This window comes from Poecilia mexicana, unplaced genomic scaffold (assembly GCF_051168715.1).
Source record: "Poecilia mexicana isolate PSO_F unplaced genomic scaffold, ASM5116871v1 scaffold_18, whole genome shotgun sequence".
Taxonomy (NCBI): Eukaryota; Metazoa; Chordata; class Actinopteri; order Cyprinodontiformes; family Poeciliidae; genus Poecilia; species Poecilia mexicana.
In genome coordinates, this window is record NW_028263387.1 from 22,623,439 (window position 1) to 22,641,569 (window position 18,131).

The 18,131-nt window shown below is 39.5% G+C and overlaps 1 protein-coding gene and 1 long non-coding RNA gene across 2 annotated transcripts in view; one reads left to right on the forward strand and one right to left on the reverse strand.

Annotated features, from left to right (window-relative positions):
• Positions 1–2,864: 2,864 nt before the first annotated feature.
• LOC106919234 (uncharacterized) lies at positions 2,865–5,105 on the forward strand. The gene is made up of 2 exons (XR_001418580.2): positions 2,865–3,533; positions 4,528–5,105. It is a non-coding gene; the product is annotated as an uncharacterized LOC106919234 (long non-coding RNA).
• A 3,257-nt stretch (positions 5,106–8,362) lies between these two features.
• The window catches only part of trpc5a (transient receptor potential cation channel, subfamily C, member 5a), a 131,113-nt gene continuing 121,344 nt past the window's right edge, over positions 8,363–18,131 (reverse strand). The window contains exons 16-20 of the mRNA XM_088016255.1: positions 16,781–16,787; positions 15,387–15,439; positions 15,284–15,325; positions 11,981–12,070; positions 8,363–9,696 (exon numbers count right to left, since the gene is read on the reverse strand). Coding sequence (XP_087872381.1) covers positions 8,665–9,696; positions 11,981–12,070; positions 15,284–15,325; positions 15,387–15,439; positions 16,781–16,787 — 1,224 coding nt within the window. The 3' untranslated portion in view covers positions 8,363–8,664. The remainder of the gene's footprint in view (positions 9,697–11,980; positions 12,071–15,283; positions 15,326–15,386; positions 15,440–16,780; positions 16,788–18,131) is intronic.

The following is an 18,131-nucleotide window of genomic DNA, read 5'->3' on the forward strand; positions in this document are numbered from 1 at the left end:
ACATGGGGAACCAATATTTAGTTTTGTACCTTTTTGTCTTTCTTTTCATTTGTTGTTTTGCTTGTATTTCCTTCTAATTCATGTCAAGCACTTCAAACTGTGTGGTTGCTGAAAATTACCTTACCTTATTAGTAGAATATAGACAAAGATTTCCACATATTTGTAACTGAAACGCAGCTGCTAAGTCCACCATAAACTTAGACCAAAATGTTCTAGAGGAAGTTATGAAACCTACTGGGTCCAAATCGGGTCGAAAACCCGATCAGCAACAAAACAGCTGAAAAAGAAAAAAGAAATAAATTAAGGTAATTAATATCTAAATAATCTAAACCAGAAATCAGAAATTTCCTGCTACTAGATAAAAAAAACAAATGAAAAAAAAAATAAATTCATAAAGAAATGAATTTACTGGACATATTTGTATCATAATTTAGATAATATTTGGCTTTAATCTAAATGAATAATTAGACGTGTGTGTGTGTGTGTGTGTGTGTGTGTGTGTGTGTGCGTGTGTGTGTGTGTGTGTGTGTGTGTGTGAACTTTCAGCAGCAGTATAATGTGTTCCTGTGCTTGAATGTATTTGTTTGAACCCGGGTGTGTGTGAAAGAGAGTTTCACAGCCAGATAAGAGCGATTCTCAGCGGTTCAATAATAGTGCAGTTTTTCTAAGAGGTGCTTCAGTGTACTGCTGCCTGCCAAAAGGACAGTCAGCACACACACACACACACACACACACACACGCTGGTGCAGATCGGTGTGTGTCTCATAGCAGGACTTGACACTGAGTTGGTGGAGGGGAGGTTGATGTGGAGAGAGAAAGAAAGATGAAAGCTGGTTTTTATGCAGCCATGCAGCCCACACAACAGGCAAACCGGCGCTTTGTTGGACAAACTCTCATCTCTGCTGCTTTTCAGCTATTCCTCTAAAAGCATAAAATAATACAGATTACATGGCAGCTTGTTGAAAAGCGCCGTCGCTCTGGTTGAACCAATAAGTGCTGAAATACAAGTGAACCACAAACATGATCTGAAAAGAAACACACAGTCTTTGTTTGTGAACAAAGCTGCTTTTACGCAAACATACTGAAAATCTGTCTGCTTTAAAGTAATCTGCTGCAGCATTTGAGATGCTATTGAGATAAACTGTGAAAATTTACAGCAGCACCAATAAAGACTGATGGGAAAAGCTGATTATTCAACCATCTTCAGCAGCTTTGGCCCTCTGTGGTGGTTTTCTCTCTTGGTTGGAGGAATCCAATATGGCCGCCAGGTAGAAAATATGTAATGAAAGTCTAAGTTTGTTTTCTGCTGCTTCAGTGTAAAACCTGTTTAGAAATACGTTGTTATCGATAGCAGAGGTTAAACTCAAAACAGTTAGCATGTTCCGCTGATTAGCAACAAGAATCTGCTCAGTTTGGGTCCAACATTTTCCTCAGATCAGAGTTCTGGAAAATCAGGGTCAGAAAAGTCCAAATGTTTACATTTAGTACCTCGTTTTCTTTTTCAGCTGTTCTGTGGCAGATTTGCTGCTCTGCCTGAAGATGCGGTTGTGGTTTTTGCATTATGTTGACCCCTCTGGGCCACCGTACCCATCAACTATTGCACTGTGATGGAGGTTATTTATGTTATTATGTAGTCACACTTTGCAGTCATTTAGTTGAGAATAAACCCATTTTTATACCAAAGTATGTGGTTCAGGTAGCTTAAGCCACAACAACAAAAACTACGATAGAGGTTATGATAAACTTGCTAACTTCGCTTTTGTTGTGGCTTTTTGTACTGACTTGAACTTTATCTTTCAAATGGTTACATATTTATTCTTAATGCTAGAGAGGAAAACAAAGTTTAAAGTTAAACAGGATTGTCTTTGTAACCTCTCGTCTATGAAATAAAGTGATTTTCTTTAAACTCAAATAGGTTCGAATTGTTTTGTTGCAGAAACTTTAACAAAACGTTTCAGGGTCGGGTGCTGGCCCAGAGCGCCCCGTATCAAAGGGGTGGCCACAGTGTCCTTTGTAGATTTTCAGCTTAGAAACAAATGTATCATATTATCTCTATTTATTTTGACGTTAAGTTATTTTTCTGTGGCGTTAAACTTTTCTCTTGTAATCAAAACAAGTTTTTATTTGAAAATATGTCCGTACGTTGAGATTCACAAAATCAGACGGAGGAGGAGGCTCAGATAAATGCAAATATTGGCGCAACATTTCTAAAGAGGCAGCATTAATCCGCAGTAGAACAACAAGTTAAACTAAATGTATTAGTGTGTAACTTAGAGAAACGTGAATGAAAATTTACAGGCATATTAGATCATTTTAAATCATAGTTGATGTTTTATGTATCATTCTACCCTGTTGGTGTTTTTAGTTTTTTTATTTGCTCTTTTCTGCCAGAAGCAGCAGAAAGAAACGACTGGATGGAGTTACGGTCCCTTCCAGGCTCTAGAAATAACTCCAGCTACAGCTCTGGGTTTCTGATCGGAGCGGCCATTTTCTCTTTCACAACCACAAATCACACTGTAGCGCAGAAACGTATTTCCTCAAATTTTATGTCAGAGTTTTATGGATTGATGAGGTTTACAAAACCTGGTCACTTGCGTAAAACAAGTGTTTTAAATTAAAGGCACTTTTTATTCTTTGCTTTTAAGAAACGTATCAGTTTATAACCATTTTTGCTGAGTTAAAACAAAGGAAATAAAAGTAAACTTGAGAGTCATATACAAGTATCTGCAATTTAAATTTTAATCACTTTTAAATAAAATCAACCCTAAATGTTGTTCCAAGCTTATTCTCTTTTTTTTGTGATTGTTTTCTTGACACAAAGAAAGAAGTGAAGTTAAACCCCACAAACAGAGTTTTCTAAGGATGCCTTTATTAAAGAGTCAACAACGTGCGCTAGCCGTCCAGTTCTAGAAAAATAACACAGTCATACATTCATTCATGTGGAAATCCGTAAAAACAAAGAAAAACAAGGACAGTTTTTATTCTTAAAGCTAAAAATCCCTTTAGTAGGTGAGAGGGGAACCTGAATGATGCCGTGTGCCGTATGTAGTGTGTGTGTGTGTGATGAACAGACGAGTCAAACTATTTCCCCGCTTTAAAAAATGAGAGAGAAAAAAAACATGAATACAAATGTAATCCATCTGGTTTTATGAAGCTGTTCGAGGCTCTTGTTGAAAATGACATTTTCAGGAATAAAAGATTTAAAATCTCATGACTTTTGTGCAAAACGCCAAACTGAAAAGTCACAGAAGACTTTGAATGATTTAAAAAAACAAAATGTCTTTGAAATAGACTGGATATTTCAAAATTAATCAACGATCAGATGGATAAAGACTGGATCGACTGTTTATAAAATATGTTCACAATTTCGATCTGACGCAGCCGCCGCGTTTCCGCCAACAATTTTTAACACACATTTTGAAATGGAGCTTTACTGACACCTAGTGGATGGAGACTGTGCAGAGTTTCTAATTTGGTCAGATGAGCAGAACCGCTCCGGCTGGACACGTTTGTTCCTGGGATTTTATTCGTCTGTAAGTTCATTTTACTAGTTATTTCATAACATTGCATACAAACTTAATGTATTGTGTAACATTTTACCAGGAAAGGTTTGTTCAGCGTTCTCCAACTGAAATTCAAAGCTAAGCTACATCGCTAGCTAAATGTAACATTTAGCTAACTATCGGTCCGGTTGCTTTCTGCGTTTTGTCTTGTTGACGCTTCGTTTGTGTTTTGTTACAGTTTTATAAAGAATAACTTATAGATGATTAATCCAGTCCTATAATAATAAAATGGATTATTTCTAGCTAGCTGTGTAGCTTTGTAAGAGCAAAACATTGTGAGGGCATCATAGTCGTGACATGTGAACTAGCCGCTAGCCACAAGTTGAAAATGGTGCAAATTTGACCAACTAAACAGAAAACAATCGATGCTTTCCTTTTAATAAGGTAACAGTCTACTGAAGCGTTAACACTGCAAAAACACAAAATCTTACCAAGTATTTTAGTCTCATTTCTAGTGCAAATATCGTATTACACTTAATATAAGAGAAAACAAACTTGGAGGCGACTTTTCAGTAAGATATAGGAGCTTGTTTTAAGTAAATAATTTCTTAATATTGATGAAAAAGTTCCAGTTTTGTTGGCAGATAAATTTACCCACGTTAGACGTGAAATAATCTGTCAATGGATCTAACACTTTTTAATCAATATTAAAGAAAAAACAAAGTCCTGTATCTTGCTGAAAATATTTATTTTAAGTTAGTTTTGTCTTAATTCAAGTGCACCACGACATTTTCACTAAAAACTGGACTTAAACTACTTGGTAAGATTTAGTGCTTTTGCAGTTTTGACATGACTAAGTCTTGTAAGTGATTCCCATCCTGCCTTAACTTACAGTCCAACCTGCAGATTGGACTTGTAAGTAATTAATCTGCCTCGTCTCATCTGTGTGTTTCGACTCTTTTAATGTAAATGTTGATGTTTCTTCCCATCGTCGTCTTCTCGTTTATCCCCGGCGAACCATCAGGATTAATGTCTCAGGTGAACGGCGTCTAACCTGGATCCTGGAGAAGTGAAGTCACAGAAAACACGAGTGCAGACGGATGCATGCTAGCTGTGCACGAATCTAAATCAATCACCGTGAATCAGGACCTCAACAGAATCTAATCATGGGCTGTGAGTGGATCGATGCGCCTGCAGCGCCTGTACGGACCCACATGGCGAAACTGGAGCCCATTTCTCATGGTGATTGATTGTCCTCACTGCGCCAGAAAGTACAGTATTATTATATTTTTCTACATATTATGAACTAATGCCGTGGTAATAAGGGCTCCTTGTTTCAGCGTTAAAATCTCACCTCCCAGTTGTCTCTGAAACGTCCTGTAAGATCTACTGGTTCCCATCGCAGTGATCGATCAGAGATGATTGAAAAGCTGAGTCCTGTGGTGAAATGCAGTGGATGTTTGTTTGCTTTCATAAATCTTCATGTGTGTTACTGAGCAGCATGTCTGAGTGAAGCTCAACCAGAAAGGCCTCCATACCCTTCACTGGTTCACAGTAATCTAACAAAGTACCAATAAAGTGCTTTGACAAAGTGTTTGACCCAACAGATGTCAATCGTTCAGCTATAGAAAGAAAAAAGGGAGTAAATTCCTGCAAAAAGAAATTTTGAGGTTAATGTCAGAAATTTTCTACAAAAAACATGTAAATTTCTGAGTAAATGCCAAACATTTGCTTGAAAAAACTCAGCAATTTTGAGAATAAGCTTCTAAATTTATTAGGAAAAAAGTAAACGTTTCTGAGTAAAGAGGTTTTACTTATGAAACTCCCAGTCAAAAATGTTTGCCTCTCGATGCAAGCTTTTCCAGAAAAATTATGAGATTCAACACAAACTGAGTTTTTTTTCCCCAAGAAACTTTTCGACTTTTCAAAATCAGAAAGTTCCAAATATTTTCTAGAAAATTTCTGAGAATGAACTCAACATTTTGTTGGTTTTTATAGCAAATTTTTGACAAACATGCTACAACATGCTAGCAAGATAAAATCTATTATAAAATCTCGGATTTCTGTCTTTTAATCACATAATTCTGACTTTTAATCTCAGATTTTTTACTTTTACCTCCAAATTCTGTCAGTCTCATAATTCTAACTTTTAACATCATATTTCTATCATATAAAATCTAAATTCTGATCTTAATCCAAAATTCCGATTTCTTTCTTCAGAATTACGACTTTTAATCTCAGTTTTGACTTTTAATTTCATATTTCTGAACAGATCGGAAACCTTTTTTTCTTCCAGTGGCCCTAATCTTCTCCCGTACTACTGGTACTTTATCTCCCATGAATAGTTATAGCACCATTCAGTTAAAGTAAAACTTGATGTTGGGTCGTTTGCTGATGTAAAACCCCCAACGTCTCGTTGACGTTCAGAAACTAAGGACAGAAATCTGCCGTGTTTCTGCCAGGAGGCAGCAGGACGGTTTCTGACTCCAAGTGGAGCTCTGCGCTTCTGGCCGTGACGCTACGGGACGCCGAGCGGATAACGGGGTCGCCATGGTTGCAGACCTGACATTTTGGGACGCTGATTCATTGACATGTCGAGGCGTTTTGACGCCAAAATCGCCGGCAGCGAGGTCACAATGTCCGCCAGAGGGAGAGGAATAAACGGGAGGACGGAGACGGGGAAATAACGGATGCAAAAAGCGAGGGATGATGTCACCCTGTTGAAGAGGGACGACTCCTGAGAGACGAAACAAAGGGCAGAACGTTTGACTCGAAGCTATTCATCACACCTGCTGTGTGTGTGTGTGTTGTAGGTAACTGTGTTTTTCTGATCAAACATGCATAATTTCTCTACTTCATTGCCGACAGTAGTATATTATCCAGAGTAAAAGTTAACAGCCTCAGCTCATGCCAACCTTTTGAAGTCGCAGCCTTAACGACTCCAAGATAAGAAAAAATATGATGAAATTCTGGTGAAATTTGCCTTTAAAACTGAATTTTCTGTTCATGTCCATCCACCACTCATTCACTTCCTGTCTCCTCTCATTCCTTCTTTTTACTCAAGGAAAACTTCTGTTGCCTTTTACTCGTCTTTCGTCTTCGTTCACCATTTATTTCTGTTCACCAGGTCAAAGTGTAGTTATTGAGGAAGAGCTGAACGAGAAGCCCAGGTACTGTCGGCAACTCAAACAGAAGTAAAGACAGTCTTAAGAAACCAGAAAAGTCCTCATTATTATCATTATTAATTATTATTAGCAGTTTCATTATTATTATTATTATTATATTCTTAATTATTATTACTAGTATAACTCGTATTAGGATGAAATAAAGTTCCTTGGCCCTTGTTGATGCAGAGAGAGAGGCTGCAGACTACGACAGCAGAGCGCTGGTTCCATGCCGCTCCATTTTGTCCCAGAGATCCAGTTGGACTTGAATCCATCAGTCCACAGGTAAAACGGAGGTATTCCACTGAAAGTATGGCACCTTTATTTTCAATATTCCACTTGGAGGTAAAGGGGTAGTTCCATCCAACATTCAGAAACATTTAAATCCGGTTTATTCCACTGCAGATACAACGTTCGGTTCGCAGGGCAGATTCCTGGTAAGTGGAGAAGATTTTAAAGATGTTTCCTCTCTGAAAAGTCGCCTCGGCTCTTTGTAATTCCATCGTCCAGAGGAATGAGAGACATTTCAGAGTTTCTGTTGAAACGTCGTCCTTTGGTCTTCCTGGGAAATGTTTATGAGGACAGTTTGCTTTGACTGAGTCAGGCTGGGCAGGAATAACAGCTGTTCAAGAAACATTTTCGCCTCGATTATAAATCTGTTTTTCAACTTGGCATCAATAGAGACGTTTTCAGTTGTTTGAGTGTTTAGTGACAAATTAAATTCAGATTAATAATTTTGTGTTTTCAAGATTGTTCATCCTTTAAAAGAAACACATATGACATTAATGTCACATTTAGGTCGAAAGCATTAGCTTCTCTCCACTACTTTTTACAACTAAATTTATTTGTTAACTTTTATATGATTCCTTCCTCTTGGTAGCTCTTCAGTAATTCAGTCTCAGTAAATCCCCTGAAATATTTGAAGCCCCTTTAAATCCTGTTTAAATGGGGCCTGATGCTTTCTATTTACGGTAGCTAGCCAGCTAGCAAAACAATAGCTAGCTAGTGGTGGACTGCATGATATTGGTTTAAAAGTTTTCAAACTAGTGCAAAGTTGATTTCAAGCCAATTTGCTTGTTAGCGACTTTTAACTAGTTAGTTATCAGAAAATTAGCTTGTTAATGTTGGCTTAATGGCTTTAAAACCAGATAGCAGGTTAGGTAGCTGTTAGCTCACCTTAGTGGCAAATCCATTTTTGGTACTTTATCAGATAACTTAAAATTAGCTAGTTAGCTGTATGATATAGGTTCAGACGTGCCAAACTGATATCAAGTCGCTAACAAGCTATTTCTTAGCTGCTAGCTAGCTAAAGTTAGCACATTGGTTAATCAGCTAGCTAGTTTTCTCACTGACATTACATAAAACAAGCTAACACATGGATGTCCTGTAACTTTCTCCAGATGAGGAGAAACAACTGAACCTAAGCTACAATTACCCTGGCTAATATTAGCTTTGGTAAACTAATTGTAGCCTAGCTACTATTGCTAATTGTAGTTAAACTAATTAGTGGTCAGGCTGATAACATTTAACATTAGCTCAGCAGATAATAAAATAATATTGCATCACTACCATCCACTTTCCATCCCTTGTTGGAAAGTGGATAATCTAAGTTAACATTTAAAAACTTTAGTTAGCTAGCTGATTAGGCAACCTATAGCTAGCTAGTTGCTTTGGTCACAGATCCATTGGTGTGCAGCGAGTTTTTACACATATTTAGTTGAGCAGAGCCCTTGAAGAGTTAAACCAACAACAGTGGACAAATATATATTCCATGTCACCTGAAAACCCCCCAAAAGGAGTCAAACTGTCTCCATAAACATCTGCCATATTGGATCCCTCCTCCTGTCACAGTTGGGAAAGTCAAAGCCCAGATAAATCCAGAGTTGGTCATGCAGAGATCCAACAGCTCCGTTGTGTCCATGCCCCTCTCTCTCTGTATCATGCCATCTTTGTTTGTATTGAGCAAACAGGCAAAGAAAAACAGTTTCGGCTTTTTCCTATAGCTGCGTGGTAACAGAGTCCTCTATGACGTCGCAGCTGTCCTCTAAGACATCGTCACATGGTCCCACCCACCCGCCCATCATCATCATTCCCCCGCCGCCGCCTCCATCCATGCCTCCTTCGCCTGCCCCTTCTATGCCCTCTCCCTGGAAAACGTCCTCGCTGGAGTCCAGGAGTCGCGAGCTGGACTCAGACATGTTGGAAGCACAGTGCAGGGATTGGCAGGGGCACGGCGGTGGGAGGGGAAGCGTCAGGAGCGAGTCCCGCCCGTTCGTTCTCAGTGGCGAGAATGACGGCGTGTCCACCGAGCGACCCACCTCATTCAGGTGAGTGTCGCTCCTGGTGACGTCGCTGAGTCCGAAGTCAGAGTGACTGTGGCTCCCGAGGGGGCGGAGCAGCCCGTCAGAGATGGTGTACGAGGGCGGGGACTGGAGAGGCAGCGGCGTGGGCGGGGCTTTGCGTTTGGAGCGGGAGAACAGGTAGGAGAGGCGTTTGAAAGAGTCTGTCTTTGCGCTTGGGGACGAGAGGCGCTGCAGGCGGCTCCTTGTGCGAGCAAGCGATGACGATAACGAAGAGGAAAATGACGACGATGGCGAGGGGAGGACATTGGTGGAGGACGGAGGCATGACGGCCGTCTTTAGCCCGTTGCTTTTTGGTTTCCCCTCCTCTTCCTCCTCCTCTTCTCCCCACCCCACTCTGTCCTCCAGTCTCCCCTCCTCTGCTTTGTCTATCCGCGTCATTCCTGAAATGGAGCGCACCAGCGCAGACACGCCGAGCGTCGGTGCTGGCCTTCTGTCGTCCTCCACCGGGTTGGAGAAGGTGACGCTCTTCGACTTCTGGAGTCCAACTCCTCCTCCTCCACCTCCTTCTCCAGGGCCATCACCTGACTCGCTATCATCCTCTGACGCCATGGCGCCATCGTCTTTTGTCGTCTCGCTGGACGAAGAATAGTGACGCCGGGGAGGACGCCGGTTGCCGAGGAGATCCAAGACTTCGTAGCGGAAACTGGAGATATCCTGCTTCAACTCCTGCACAGAGATAGAGAACAGAAAGATGTTTAATATATCTGGATGAGCCAAGGTTCATTTTCAAGCCTTAAAGGTCTATGGGCTATACAAAATTGATTAAATTTTTTGCACAAAATCATTCTTAGATAATGAGACTTTAGTTTGCTCAGTTCTGCCTATTTTGAGCTGTTTTAGGATCCAAAAACAATTCAAATAAGCTGCTGTTGGCCACGCCCCCCAACTCAACGTTTACACTCACATATGAAAATGGCCGCAAACAGATGCGCAATTATACAACAGTACAAATCTGAAAAGCAGAAATGGAGCCTCCTGCACAACCAAGAACAATGCAGCAAGTGGTTTCTGGATGGTAAGTCAACAATAAAACACTTGTCTCTTCCAGCAGTCATTGTACACCGCATATAGCTGACCAAACGTGATAGAGCTTTTAAAAGAGCCCCGTTTAATTCTTCTATTATATAAAGTGTTGTAATTGTACATTTCTGAATCATTATGCTACTAATTACTAATGTTATATTTATGCCTGTAAATTTTTTTGTAATAAATGTTTGGGTTTTTTATGATTGAGCTCAGGAAGAGTAGCCATTGTAACGGCAATTTCTAATGGGGATGATCCAAATAAACAAAAACATGCTGGAACTCTGCTTGGGTTGCTAGGTAACGGAGCTGGGGTTGGCTTGGGTTGCTAGGTAACGGAGGTTTAAGAAATGACTCATTTTCCAGACACTAAAAACTATTAACTTGCTGCCCAAAATGGCTGTCTGGGTTTTTTCTTAAAGCGCTTTAGCTGTTTAGTCAAATAGAAATACGAAAAATGTGACTTTTTTCTCAATAGATCCCTTTTGAACGGTTTAGTCAGCATGAAAGAAGAACCAGAAGTGGGAAGAAGAAGGTGAGGAGGGTAAGTGACTGAGATCGAGCTGATGATCGGGGAGTTAAACTATCAGTGAGTGGAGGCTCAGGGTGAAGAGGAGGGTAAGGACTTTGCAGGGTGAGCGGAGAACAGCAACAACTGATGTAAAGAGGCAATAACTGCTGAAAGCGTCAGGAAAGAGTGAGATCATTCAGGGCTCTCTCCAGTGAAACACGTAGCTTTATCTGGCTGTAGAGTGAAAAACACTGACAACGGAGTGAAGAAAATGAAAAACTGGATGAGAAAACCTTAGTTCATCTCGTGAAGTAGATATTTAGGATATACGTTTCTCAAACCCAGTTCTGATTCTGAAATACTTTATTTATTCCAAAGGGAAAATGAATACAGTTTTTCTTTCAAAGCTCTTTAAGTTTCCACCAAAGTGTTCCTACTAGTTCTCATTGGCAAAAGCTTGGAAAATATAGTTAGGAGGAGGAGCTTCGTCTTGAAGGCGGAGCTAGGTGCACCCAGGTGTTTAGCCCCTCTGAGTGGTTGCCATGGACACTAAACGATTTCTCAAACATGCATTTAAAGTTCAAAAAAGCCGATTTTACATAACACACCCTCTTTAAGTCCCTCAGTTGGTTTTCAATGACTTTTTCCAGCAAATACGTCTTCTTGTTGTGATTGCGGCTACGGTTTAGTTCAGCAACTAATTACTATTTTAGATGTCTGGGAGATTCGTTCTGCTTTCAGTTAATATTTTCATATATGTGGCGGCTTCTTGCTAGATTTCTATTTCCTAATAGATACATATTAAGTCTTTAAAACCTTAAAAATCAGGTATCAGAATATGGATTTATTCCTCAGACAACATGATATTTATGCATTAAATCAGCACATGGACTCGACCTCTGCCTGAGTGGACTAACGTAAACGTGTACGCTCAAACACGAAGACAAACATCCTTCAGCACAGCAAAGTGATTCAGTTCGCTGTGCACCTGATGTTGTTTCTGCTCTGAAAAGCCCAAAGGAACCTTCTGCTTCAAAGCAGCTCAGGGCCGGCCTCCAAAGGCATCATGGGAAATCTACTGAGGAGGTAAAGATGCTTCAAATAATTTATGGCTCAGAAAGAAAGAAAATGGGGAAAGACTAAAGAAGCCTCGTCAGAGAAGAGTCTGAACAGCAGATTTTGTTAGAGAAAGTGCTTGAAAGTGGACATCTGGCTGTTATTAAAAGTCCTTCAGTAAATCTTTGGCACAATAAAAAGCAGCTCTGCCTCTAGTATCAATAAAAGCGGCACTGCTTATAAACAGACTCTGTGCAGCTGATGGTTGTGCAGCTCAGCGGCCGGAGATGCAGGACAGGAAAAAGAGCTGGCTTATCGTAGCTGATTGCTGTGTTTGAGAAGTAGTTTCCCCAAACTGACCTTGAAGTTTTCCTCCGTCAGCCCTTCGTCCGTTTTGGCGCTTCGTATCATGGCGGCCACGTATCTCTTCACCAGATTGCGAATCACTTCCTGTTGATAAAGGTTGCAGGGATTACTACCATTAGAAGAATCTCTGCTTAAAACACAACGGTACCAAATGGTACCCATGCTTTTAACGTCTCCACTGCAAAAACACAAAATCTTACCAAGTATTGTTGGTCCAGTTTCTAGTGCAAATGCCTTATTACACTTGAAATAAAGCAAAACTAACGTACAAGTTACAAAATGAAGAGGTAAAACCTTTGATAGATTAAACATCTGCAGAATTACTTTTGGCCACGCCCCACAACTCTACGTTTACACTCACACGTGAAAATGGCTGCAATTATACAACCGTACATCTTTGAAAAGCAGAAGTGGAGCCTCCTGCGCAACCAACAAGAATGCAGTATAGTGTTTTCTGCATAGCAAGTCAACAACAAAACACAAGAAGTCACTGTGTAGCGCATAGTGCCATAAAACCAGCTGACCAAACGTGCTTGAGGTTTGATTGGGCTGCTAAGTAATGAGCTGGGTTTCGCTGGGGTTGCTATGTAACGGCACAGGAGGGTTTTTGAAATTGCTTTTTTTCCCCCCCAAAACCAAAAAACATTAACTTATTGCCAGAAAACAGCTGGGCACTTGGACCCAAACGGAAGTATAAAAGTGTTCAAAATGTGAATTTTGCACATTACCTGCCCTTTAAATTTTTAAATTAGTAAAAACAGTCTTCTGTCGGCTCAGTTATATAAAAAAACATGCAAGATTTCTTCAAACTTCTTCTCTTAAAATGTCATCAACGCTCACAGGCAACACGGTCCTTTAGCTGTTCTCGTCTCATTAACTAATCAGCCAGCAGCAATGTGGGTCAGTCCCATTGATTTACCGACCCAAAAAAAAAAAACCTTCACAGGCATTTGGTGTGGAGTGGGTGGTAATTCAAAACCCGATACACACACTAACACACAGGCACCGGCCCACAGTCAACACTTGTGAGCGCCAAACAGGACGGTCTGGCATGCTGTCATTCAGCACCGCTGCCAAAAGCACACCACACACTCTGCTAATGTGCAGCACACATTCACACAACAAGCCTTTTAAAAGCATGGGAGGATATCAGAGGAACAATCAGCCGTGCCAAACACCAAGTACTGGCGCCTCATTATAGACGCTCCTGCCTTGGAAGATTTGTTGCACAAATTTCTTTTAAAAACCCTCGAAACCTGGACGTAGAGACGGCGGACTCAGCTGCCAGAAATAACTAACAGTCTGAACATTAAACATTAAAGCTAATCGATAATCTCAGCCTGCTGCAGCTTTTCATGTCGCTGGAAACTTGTTGGGAGTTTTACATGCAAACGTTGTTTCTGGAAAAATACTGAAAGGCAAATCTGAAGCGAATGAGTTTGATGTTGTTCCAGTTACAGGGATGGGCGACTGTTTTCCTCAAAGGACCAGAGAAGAAGCTGTGAACGTTGGTGGGAGCCGATTCAACGGCTGAAGGCTTTTCTTCCAAGTGTTTATTTGATAATAAAATGCAGATATATTTTTTCTGTCTTGTTCTGCCAGCAGCAGACATTGCAGCTGAACAATAACAGTTTGCTAACAGCTAAAGTTTACAACATAACACCTTCAGGTCTCAGTTTGTGCTTTAAAATCTTTACCTTGGATGTTAAATAAAATCCGTTTTCATGAATTAAAGATTTATGCACTGCTGCAGCAGATGCTGTTCAACTTTTTCTGAAATTGCAACTCCTGAAACGCCAGTTTTAGAAATGTAATTATCATATAGAAACCTACGGAAGAGGATTAGTGCCAATAGGAAAACAAAAGAAATCTGACGTTTTTCTCAGAATGCTGACGAAATCTCGAATTTTGAGATTAAAATCAGTTTGTTTTTTTTTCAGTGGCCCTAATCCTCTTCCGTAGAAATCTGATAATTTTCTTGGACATTTTGTTGTAATCCAAGCCAGGAAGTGCCAAAAATGGGCAGCATTTTTGGCATTTGTTTTGACATTTATTGAGAAATGTCAAAGAAAGTTTTCAAAATACTTATTTTTCTATTCCACAAATGAAAATTATTGGTTTCCAGTTCATGAATGATCTCATCAGTCTTCAGCATAAATAAAGTTCACTTGTATTCAAAAGGATTTGAACACAAGTTAATGAAATAAATTAATTAAATTGCTATGAGTTTACACCTGCTTTTCACAACAAACTTTAATTTCTTGGTATTTTTTTTTTTGCTATATTTTGTTGAATACAAGCTGATTAAAATGTCTTCCTGGAGCTGAAACGTGTATAAATGTTCAGAAACAGATCGGCAGTTCCCCGTCTCTTATCGAGCGTTTCTCTCCGCTGCTTTGTGTCACACTTTTCTTCCATCTCCGTTTTTCTCACCTCTGTTAGCAGCTGACTGGTTGAGTCACAATGCTTTGACTTTAAGAGCAATCTCAACACGCGGTCACCTGAAGAGTAATTAATTTAGTAGCAGGCTTCTCTTTCAGCACAAACTTAATGTGATTGCCTCAGCTGGAGAGGCCTAATCCTGTTAGCTAACTGTGTTTAATTTCACTTAGACCCTGAAAGAAACAATTACTGTCTTTTAAAATTTATTTATTAAAAAACAAAGAGAAAAGGGGAGAAAGCGAAGTGGAGGAAGCTGTGCTGAGACGGTGATGTCAGAGAGAATCAAAATGCTGATAACTTCTTTATTTCTCCTTATGTGTCAATAATCGATACATGTTTAATGACCAGATATTTAAATGGACCTGATGGATGAATGAATGGATGGATGAATGAATGGATGGATGGTTTGTTGGTTGGATTAATGAATGAATGAATGAATGGTTGGTTGGTTGGTTGGATGGATGGAGGGTTGGTTGGTTGGATGGATGGATGGATGGATGGAGGGTTGGATGGATGGATGGATGGAGGGTGGGTTGGTTGGTTGGTTGGTTGGTTGGTTGGTTGGATGGATGGATGTTAGTTTGTTGGATGTTTTTTTCTGATTTTTCCCATTAATCTGTGAATTCAGATAAAACTTGTTTTTTAAATCTAACATATTAAATATTAAATTTTTTCCTGTAAATAAATAAATAATAACTTACACTATTACACTAATGCTAATCAAGTCTCTGTTCTGTGTTTTCACTGTTTCTTTACCTTTTTCTCTGATGCAATGAAAACAAAGTGATTGTAACCGACTGCAGGAATATTTACAGCTGGTGTTTTTCTAGCGATGGTGTTATGAGCTTCACTGACCTGGTAATGCTGGTTCTGTATCAGGCTGTCAGCGTGGCGCTCCTGTGAACAAACGAAAGGGAATGTTAATATAAAAATAACACAATGCATCTGCATTCATCACCACATCTCTGCTTCTTCCTCTCTCAGTTATTATTATTATTCTTCCCCTCCCCTCTTCCATCACTCCCTCCGTCTCCTCTGCTCTCATTATTCTTCTCAGGAAAGCTGATATTTCACACAGAGGTCACTCCGAGATTAAATGTGTTCACGTCCGTCTCCTACAGCTACCAAACCACAACAAAGCGAAGGGGTGACAGATTGCATTTGGCTGGAAGAGCCACACTTCTGCAGCCGGGAGCGGCCATATTGTAAAGGTGCTGAGTGATGGACTCTGGGTAATCATTTCTCACCATTAAACATTGATAAAAACATCATGTAGAGCAAATGTACACCCTGCTCTTGAACTGGCTGCAGCAAAAAGCCTTCATCTGGAATTTGAATACATTCCCTTTACAGCATGGGTGTCTAAAGCAGGGGTGTCAAACTCAATTTCACCGAGGGCCACTTCAGCATATTGGCCCCCTCAACGGGCCACATTGACGGTACAGATCAGGAGGGCATCCCTGCTAAAACACACCAGACAAAAGGTTGACTTCCCTCATTCAGTTCTTTAGAGGCTTATAATGAGTCGATGGTCCAGGTGTGTTAGAGAAGGAATGCATCTAAAGTTGCAGATGGAAGCTCTGGAAAACTAGACTTGGGCACCCCTAGCATAAATGTATAAAAATACAATGTGAAAAATAAATTAAACACCTCATATGTTAAATAACTGATTTTATGTATTGAAGTTTTAAATATTACATTTGAGTTTCCATTGATGTAAAATTACTGCTCAGTTTAAAAATTACAATATTTAAATCAGTGTTTAAAGGTGAGCAAGCAAATAATAAAAACAAGTCACATGGGCAGACATTATAGACTTTACGCATAGATTTAGTCTCAGAGGCAACTGAAATCAATTGATTAAAAAAATCCTTTCTGAATATCATCTCATGGTCTCTGAACTAAATGCATCTTTCTGACCGGGAGCTGACAGCGTGTTGAAGAGTTACGGACCGGACGAAGTAAAGTAGCTTCGATTTCAAAGAAGCCTACATTGAAGTTGATTGGCAAATGAACCATCACCAAAGAGGAAGGCTCTTGTCGTCTCACTGCACCCCAAGAGATGCATAACCTACAAAAACTGTTTCTGGCTGGTTTCGAACCAGAGACCTTTTGCATGTGAAGCAAACATGATAACCACTACACTACAGGAACTGAACTCCTCTGCTTTGTTTCAGTTTGAGGTTCCAAAGTTGATGATGTGAGATGCAACGCATGAAAATTTCAACTGAGGTTTGCACTCAGATGCCTGGATTCAGAGTACAGACCATGACATCACAGACCCTTGTTGACCTTTAGTAAACAACTGTGATGAAGAGAACATGCAAAATCTATTTCTGTCTGGTTTCGAACCAGAAACCTTTTGCGTGTAAAGCAAACGTGATAACCACTACACTACAGAAACTCATGCTCTTTGCACTGTTCCTGGTAGATGATCCACATTTTGTTAGAGACTAATAACGATGGGCATGGAACGATGTCAAATACTTAAACCACAGATCGTCTCAGAGAGCACAGTAACTTGGTGAACAAACTGCCAGACTTATACTTGGGCCTAATTTCACATTACAGTCCATAAACTAAGCCTGGGATCAAACAATTGTATTGAAGATGTCATTAGCAGAGACAAATGGTTCTACAGAGACTTGGCTAAATGGCTATAAAATAAAATCAATGAATAAAAAATGGTTCAAAAATAAAATTAACACATTAAAATAAAAAAATATATATCTCTCTGAAATACAATCAACACTTGAAAATTAAAAATGGTTCAAAAATAATATCAATACTTCAAAATACAAAATCTCTGGAAAATAAAATATTATATATGTTGTTTTGAAAAACATTAGAATATAAGCACTTTTATCAAATCTTCATTGTGGTAAGATCATGTAAGTTCTTCTTAAATCCATGGAAACTGAACAGTTTGTAAGGTAGGTGAGTTAGCTCAGCAGGTTAGAGCACTGTGCTGGTAATACTGAGGTCATCGGTTCAAACCCCATATGGGGTAATTCATGTGTAAGGTCCTTCATACAATCAACACTTCAAAAATAAATAAGGGTTCAAAAACAAAATCAACACTTGCAAATAAAAATGGTTCAAAAATAAAATCAACACTTCAAAATAAATAATGGTTCAAAAATAAAAACACTTTACAATAAAGGTTTCAAAAACAAAATCAACACTTGCAAATTAAAAATGGTTCAAAAATAAAATTAATGGTAACCATTTCTGTCTGTTCAGTCCATAAACTAAACCTGGGATCAAATAATGTATTGAAGCCATTTCGCCTTTGGTTGAAATGGCACATTGAATTCAAGTCTCCATTCCAGACCAGAGAAAACAAAAGAGAATGCAACGTTGTGTTAAATCCATTTGAGTGTTTTACCGCGCAGGGTAAAACACTCAGAGTTCAGTTGATCTGTTTGGATCAGACAGATCCAACTGACTGATGAATTAGTGCAGATTTTTCTGCAGATGGGAACCAGGAGGAAGTGCGTTCAGACCCCAGCGGCTGAAGTGATGCTAATTTAAGAGGAGTCGCTTAGATGTAGATGCATTTATCTGCTTAATCTGTGATGGGATCTGGATTCACGGTGAATATTAACTAAACCGCATAAAATGCGACTTGTAATTTCACGGATAAAAATAGTACATGACCGATTTTTTTTTAATGTTGTCGGTCAAGATAACTGATAACAAA